This window comes from Nannobrachium achirus (assembly GCF_963921795.1).
Source record: "Nannobrachium achirus genome assembly, chromosome: 21".
In the NCBI taxonomy this organism is placed as follows: Eukaryota; Metazoa; Chordata; class Actinopteri; order Myctophiformes; family Myctophidae; genus Nannobrachium; species Nannobrachium achirus.
The window spans coordinates 10,045,721-10,053,843 of NC_137828.1; the positions used below are offsets into that span (position 1 = coordinate 10,045,721).

Below are 8,123 nucleotides of genomic sequence, written 5' to 3' on the forward strand. Positions count from 1 at the left end.
CGGCCGCCCGCCATGGCCACGTCTCCTGTCCTGTCATCCGTGCTTTGAAAGTCATGGCATTCACTGAGTGAGTGCCCCAGCAGCAGACAAACGCATGTCAACAGGAGAGAATATTGAATATTTGCTTTAAAAAGCTGCCCAAAGCTTTAGAGCAGGTCACAACTGTTTATACAGGTCATGGCTCCGAAGCGACATCATTGGTGTAAAGTAATAAGTATGTACTCGGTACTGTACTAAAGTATACTTTTGAGATTCTTTTTTTTGAGCGGTGGTAAACCGCTCCATAGAGTGGCTGTGCGTGTGTCTGTAGCCTTTTTCCTCAGCGTTTTGCCATAGTAAAATGTGTGTACGTAGCATCATGTTTGTCTAGTGATGTCATCATCGTCGTCTGTAGCCTTTTTCCTCAGCGTTTTGCCATAGCAAGACGTGTGTGTGTAGCATAGCCTGTACATCCTAGACTCAAATCCTAGTCTGAAGACGTTATGCAAGCACGACCACCGCTCACTTCACATTGGGTGTGATTTTTTACCTTACTGGAGGCAAATATTGTACCTTTTACTCCATTACAATCATTTGAAAACTTTAGATACTAGTTACTTTGTATATTTAGAATATTATTACAAAACATATACAAACCACTTCAGCCTTATGCATACTTAGGCTATTTGAAAATAACTTGTGAAATGGGACATTGTGCTAAATGAGTACTTTTATTTTCAGCATGAATACTTACTTTGACTCAAGTCAATTTGCAATACCGGACAGAGTATTTCTACATAGTGGTATTGGTACTTTTACTCAAGTCCAAAATGTGCGCCGGCGGCCTGCTTCTTCCACCACTGGGTATTATATAGGCCCCTTTGTGGGCTTCCGGCAGGGCAGTTCTGTACTTACAGTGTAATGTTCTCTAGACTCTCTGCAGAGAAGGGTTGTGCGGAGCATGACTTGCTTTCCATTCGTGCAGTTACAAACATTCACATCTGGGAATAACCTGGTGAAACCACAGTCTTCAGACTGTGGGCCACTGAAATACTCCACTGGAGCCCATTGTGGAGCTATAGCCTGTTTGGGGCTGGGCAGGGGCGTCACACCAAACTCTGGGCCCTGGGTACAAGGATTCACTGCGGGGCCCCCCATGAATGTTAACTATTGAAAAATAGCAGATATACAAGCTCACAGCGCGGCACCGAGTGCCGCGCTGCGAGCTTGTAGATCTGCTATTTTTGAAAAATCGTGAAAATGTGTGCCAAGAAACCTATGTTTCCATGTCAGTGATGCTCAAACTCTTTCATGTGAAGGACCCCCCCCCCCCCCCCCCCCCCCCTCCATCTCAAAATATTTAGTTCCAGCTGGAACCCCCAGAAGCAAAATTTGAGTTACAAATGTTTACTTAAAAAATACATTATATTCAAAGATTTGCGCACATTTTCACGACTTTTCAAAAATAGCAGATCTACAAGCTCGCAGCGCGGCACTCGGTGCCGCGCTGTGAGCTTGTATATCTGCTATTTTTCAATAGCTAAAGTTACTAGGGCCCCTCCACCACCTTGGGCCCCGGTAACTCAGTCCCACTTTCCTACCCCTTGTGACGCCCCTGGGGCTTGGGTAAGGAAGCACATTACTCATCCACTCTTCCTGCCTGGATCTTCCCCATTGCACTGGGAATTCAAACTAGCACCCCTTCGGTCATAATAGTCGGCTCTTTGTTTTGGCATTTTTTTTTGCTATTGCAAGTATAAAATAGAGCTTGGTAGTTAACCCATTAACTAGACCTGAGGCAGATTCTACAAATGCCTTCTAAATCAGTAGTTCTCAAACCTTTCCGTGTCGCGGACCCCCAACATGATATAGAGTATATTTAGCAGTGTGAAGTGAGCGGTGCCTTTGAGTAGTTCATTTCATTAAGCTTTATACTGTACGTCGTCGTTGTCGGGTGAAAACCTTGTGTGTCCAAAACCATTCGTTTTGCATTTTTCATCTTAAAAACTAGTGAAAACAGCCGATCTACAAGCACACAACACCTTGTACCGCGAGGCGTTGTGTGCTTGTAGATCATCATCTGCTGTTTGTCGTCTGCTGACAACGACAAAATATAACTCATGTACAGTAATTGGCCCACTGGCTTGTCACTCGTCATGATCTGAAATGGCAAATCTTTGAGTAGCAGCAGCGCTATAGAGAGATCTCGCTCTATAGCGCGCAATGAGGGCCTCTGCAACTCTTTTTCCCGGGCTGAATCAGGGGCCCAGCACGTCCCTGAAAGCAGGACCTGGGAGAGAGCAAAGCGGAGCCCACCCACCCCCACACCACAGCTCCTGCTTAGTCATACAATCATCCTTTCCATTCCCCAGGGATTTAGAACATTGGATTTGAAGTCTAAGCGGACCATTCAGTTGGATTCCCAAGGCAATTTCCATCTCCTTTCATGGCTGAATAGTGTGCCATTTTCACACCCACAGCGGCGGTTCTATTATAATCGAAATGCAGAGCTTTAATTATCAAGCAGATTGGTTCAGTCATGCCAGTCACTGCTGGCTGGGTGCAATGCATTGCAGGGGTTGGCACTAAGGTCTCAGAGGCACAAGTACAGGTCATGTTCTACTTGCCCAAAAGTCATGCCCACTTGCCCGAAAAGTTAATCATCCATTATAAAATGATGGGCAAGATTAATTAAAGACCAAATCCAAATACCTACATTGCTACGATTGAATATGTCTGTGGTTTCAAACGTTATTTTATATGTGTATGTATTATGTAAGTGTAGCAACATTAAAAACAGCACATTATAGGTAAACCGTGCTCTTATTTTACATTCCACAGACCAGAAGACAGCCCTCTGGCCACGTTCAGGTATTTTGGACAGATATCTTGTGTTGTGTTTATAGACGGTTGCGTCCCCTCAAATGAGTACTTGCCCGGTCAGGCAATCTGAAAGCAAACTTCACCTGCCCGAAAGTTTTATTTACCTGCCGGGGACAGGTGGTCAAGCCTTCTTAGAGCCAAGGCCTGCATTGACAGTACACAAGCAGCCTAAGCTGAATTTCATTTTACTGGAGCCCAGCAGAACTGCACAAATACAAAACATTACAAAATATCACCAATTTTAAATTGTATATCATTTCATGGATCGAGGGACCTTGTCGAAAAATGTCTTTGACACAAACATGCACACGCGCAAGCACACGTGCACGCATACGCACGCACACACACGCACGCACTATGAGAAACTGACCCGAAACAGGAATGGCACCTTCTAGAAAAGGGAACTACATGCAGTCCAAAACGGAAAGAGCAAGTGGTAAGTGGTAAAGATATCTATCTGGCCTTATATTACACTTTTGATTGATTGAAGACTTTATTAGAAGTTTGCATAGGAAAAGGTGCAGTTCCATGACGGTACAGTTCACTGGTACAAGGTCAACTAAAAGGAGATCCTAGAAAAGACTACTCTTATTTCCACAGGTAACCATTTAAGTATCTCATAGACGCATTTCTGGTCCACGTTACACTGATAAGAACTAGATGCGCGCGCAGGTCGGTACCAAAATTAGCCAATGAAACCAGCGCTCCCCAAAACAACAGGTTTGGGGATTGGTGGGGATTGATTACATGATACAGTCACCTGTGCATTTAGTCTCAATGTTTGTTAACAAGAAACGGGTCTATATAATTGAATGAGAGACGAATAGAACACAGTATATTTGCAGTAGATATGTAAATAAAATAAAATGAAAGAACAAAAAACAAAACAAAAAAACAGTAAGTCTAAACAAACAGTAAGTATATACAAAGAAAGGGCAGGGGAGGGTAGGGCTGGGCTAGGTTGAACACGGCTTGGTTGAATGCTTGATTCTGATTGGTCAATAGCTGAAATCAGATTTAGCTGTGAATTATTTCTGTATAATGAACGCTCTGCTCTATAACAGACCAATGCCCAATCAACGGCTCAGGCTTCCTACAAACAGTAAAGTCATATACCCTCTCCTTGTCCTTTGAGAATGAGTGAGGGGGGTAGGGTGTCGTCCAATTCATTCTCTATGGAAGTCACATGTTTCATGCCTCTTCCAAGCCTCTTGGCTTAAATCAAGCTTGATTCAAGTACCTGTACAGTTCATACAAGCCCGCTCGTATGGGGCATGTCCAAAAACATCTACCATAACAATATTAGCACCCAAGACTCCTATACACAGTCGTGTATAGGCCACCCAGCCTGGTGCAGATAGGCTCTGTGGCTGTGCCTATCCACTTAAACGCATCAGCTGACATTGACCAATAGGCTATATATAATTTAGTGTATACAATTTAAATAACAATTAGATAAACATTTGTTTAGTTTATTCCAAATCTGTGCGTTTTATATGGTCTAGTGTGGTGAAAAACACAACCAGAACAGCTTATATGAGTGGTAGATGTATCGAACAGGGAGAAAGAGAGAGAGAGGGGGTGGGATGAAACGAGAGAGAGAGAGAGAGAGAGAGAGAGAGAGAGAGAGAGAGAGAGAGAGAGAGAGAGAGAGAGAGAGAGAGAGAGAGAGAGATAGAGATAGAGAGAGAGAGAGAGAGAGAGAGAGAGAGAGAGAGAGAGACACACAGAGGCGTCAATTGGGTATGGCAAGCTATGGCAGCTGCCATACCTTGGCTTTGCTACAGGGGTAAATAATAAAATGCACTTTTCATTGTGCCTGTTGCTAAGGTATGGCAACATGACTGGTGTCTTGCACGCGCGCGAGGGCGCGCGTGCAAGACACCAGTCATGTTGCCATACCTTAGCTTTTGCTGAACTGACGCTACTGGAGAGAGAGAGCGAGCTCAGCGCGCACCACCCACAAATAACGGGTCTGTCATCATCATCCTCGCTCGGAGCGGTGTTTTCTCTCATCTATGGACTAGAGAGTCAGTCAGTGGATCGCTGCTTGTACTTGAACCATTCGCAGGCTCTCTGCTGTATTATGGTACGAAGGGGGAAAAGTGCATGCAGTCACGCCTCGCTACACAGTTTCGTTTTCATCGTGATCGTGCTGCGCTAACCGGGGCCATCCATGGACACGATTAATTAGTGCGCGCAGTCTTTTCGATCAGTTTTGGCTTTATAATTTAACTCGCCATAATATTAGCCTCCTACATTAGTACGGTGGTGTACGGACCGGTGGTGCGCTGCTGCCCTGCGATCATTCATTATGATGGAGGGCTGGAGGCAGTGCGCGGTGTGGCTGATCAGCTGCAAGGTGCTCCCGGCCAACCACCGCGTGACGTGGGAGTCCGCGGGGGTCTTCGACCTGGCGCAGACCCTCCGGGACGGCGTGCTGCTGTGCCAGCTGCTCAACAACCTGCGCGACAAGTCCATCAACCTCAAGGAGATCAACCTGAGACCGCAGATGTCACAGGTAAAGAGAGAGAGAGAGAGAGAGAGAGAGAGAGAGAGAGAGAAGCTTGCAGAGAAGAAACCGTTTGCTTTGGTAAACTGTCTAAACCAAGTGGTTCTTCTCAACCTTTCACATTTCAAGGTCTTCCCCTCAACTCTGACAGGGTGCAAATGGAACCAAATGGACCCGTTAGGGTTCATTTGGTTCCATGTGTACACTGTCAGAGTTACAGACTTGTATGGGTCAATTTAGACCCCCCTAAAGGAACCCACAGAGTCCCTGGAATCCACTTTGAGAACCACTGGTCTAAACCAACGCAAGGGGCTTTATGTGCGGGGATACACACGGAATTATTTGTATTTGTACGTGTTGGTGTTGATTCATGACAGGTTTTACAACTTGTTAGTAATAATTAGGATTTATCCATGACTGAACTCCTCTTGGCTGTATGTTATCGAGGAAGTGACCACTTTGGCAAGCAGTGAACCTATCTGGAAACTCTGCTCTGCCCCCTGTTGGCCATACAGTCAGGTTGCCAGCTGTAGTTGTTGTTATTATTAATAGTTCTACATCATCACACAATGCAGGTTTAAACCTTATTATTAGTTACCATATTGTTGTCCCGGACCAGTGGGTAGCCTATTATAGCTATTGTGACTGTTTGAGAATGCAAGCAATCATTATTTAGCTTTGCTTGTAATTGTAACCTTAGGCTATACAAACGAGAGCTGTATTGTCTAATTAATTGTATTCCTCCTAAGCCCTACCATGCAGTGTGGAAGCCAACCCCATGACAGAAGAACTAGATGGATATATTGATCTATGGGATGGGACGGGACGATAAGCGATATTATCGTTTAAGGCCCATTCCCACTGGGCCAGATAACAGATACAAAAATCTCTTTCTCCATATATGTTTCCATTCAAGTGGATGGTAGATACAGATAAAAATATATATATATCTGTCACAGATAAAAAAATATATATCTGTGACAGATGTTTTTTTTTATCTGTATCTACCATGATGTACCATCCACTTGAATGGAAAAATATCTGGAGAAAGAGATTTTTTCATCTGTTATCTGGCCCAGTGGGAATGGGCCTTTATCGTGATGAAAAGACGCTCACCATAATCGTATCGTGGAGATTTAATTAATCGTGAAACCGTCCTCCGTCATGCACTGGGATCAATTCACCTTTTATTTACCGAGCTGCATATCCGGTAAACCCTCTATTGGTAAAACGTACAATATACAATATACATACTTGATACAGTCTTTTGTTTTTTCTCTCAATACCAAATCTCTTTGCTAAAAAATAGACGATCTACAAGCTCACAACGCGTAATCGTGATATGAAATGTTCATATCGTCCCATCCCTAGTTTGATCTCAGACAGATAGGTAGACAGACAGACAGACAGACAGACAGACAGACAGACAGACAGACAGACAGACAGACTTTACTCGCAGTCACAGATACACAGAAAGGTACATAAAACCTGCCACAAAAAGTTCGGAAATATAACTTTGGTCTATTATATCTCCCCTTTAGTAAACCCAAATGGTATTGTATTTTATATAATTTCTATCGTTGATTTGTCACGTTTACAACGAGGTACAGCTTGTAAGCATCGGGCATTCGAGGCATGAGCTACACAGCCAAACGTGTGGGTAGTGCCGACCAGAATTTTGCCAAAATGGCTTGCACTATACTGTTCTGCTGGCATTTACTCTCGTTTTGGGCTTCCCTGACACTGAGCTTATCATTAACAAAGTGTAAAAATGGGGTGCTACCCACACGTTGGGCTGTGTTGCTCATTCCACGAATGCCAGATCCTTACAATCTGTACCTTGTTGTAAAGGTGACAAATCAACGATAACAATGATATCAAACACAATACCATTTGGCATAATTAAAGGGGGGATATAATGGACCGAATGTTGGCAAATTTTGGGTCGGCACAACCCACACGTTTGGCTGTGTAGCTCATGCCTCGAATGCCCGATGCCTACAATACAATACCATTTGGGTTTATTAAAGGGGAGATATAATCGTCCAAAGTTAGATTTCCGAACTTTTTGTGGCAGGTTTTAGATGGAGAGAACTGTGTCCAAGTGGCTCCGCAGCTTGTCAAATACCATCTGTTCCTGTAACAAGGCAGCCAGAGTAGAGTCGGGGTCAGATTAAAATTCTCCTTCATGACAGTAAATCTAGCGCCTGGCCTGATGACAACGCACAGCTAGCGCTGCACTCACCCGCGGGGCCACAGACCTGCCATGGAAAAATAGCAATAATAACGCAGAAGCGCATGCACGCACGCACGCACGCACACACACACACACACACACACACACACACACACACACACACACACACACACAGAAAGACATAAAAGGCAAGGCTGCTGGAAACCACATTGGCTCGGGCCTCTTGGGGAAAAACAGCACTCCCAACGCACAATGGCACTGTGACACGTCAGAGTTCATATTCCAAATTGAACAATCGTCATATGCTTTTACGGTTACTTCACAATTGAATTGGCTCAATTGAACCGATGGGTTCAACTGAGCCAATCGAATGAACATGGATGGACGATGCAAAAAAATCACCGTTGGCACTTTGTATTGCTTTCAACCCCCCAGGAACCCATTGACGAAGGATCTGTTTACGCAGAGATTTCAAAGCGCAATTAGATTGCCACTGTAAGAGGAGATTTAGGCTACTGTAAGGGTTATGGTCCCGTCCAGCGCCTGCAATCA

At 44.4% G+C, this 8,123-nt stretch overlaps 1 protein-coding gene across 1 annotated transcript in view; it reads left to right on the top strand.

The window, feature by feature from the left end:
- Positions 1-5,176: 5,176 nt before the first annotated feature.
- The window catches only part of vav3 (vav guanine nucleotide exchange factor 3), a gene marked incomplete at its 5' end in the record, with an annotated part of 107,115 nt that continues 104,168 nt past the window's right edge, over positions 5,177-8,123 (top strand). Inside the window, one exon of the mRNA XM_080752422.1 lies at positions 5,177-5,383. Coding sequence (XP_080608548.1) covers positions 5,177-5,383 — 207 coding nt within the window. The remainder of the gene's footprint in view (positions 5,384-8,123) is intronic.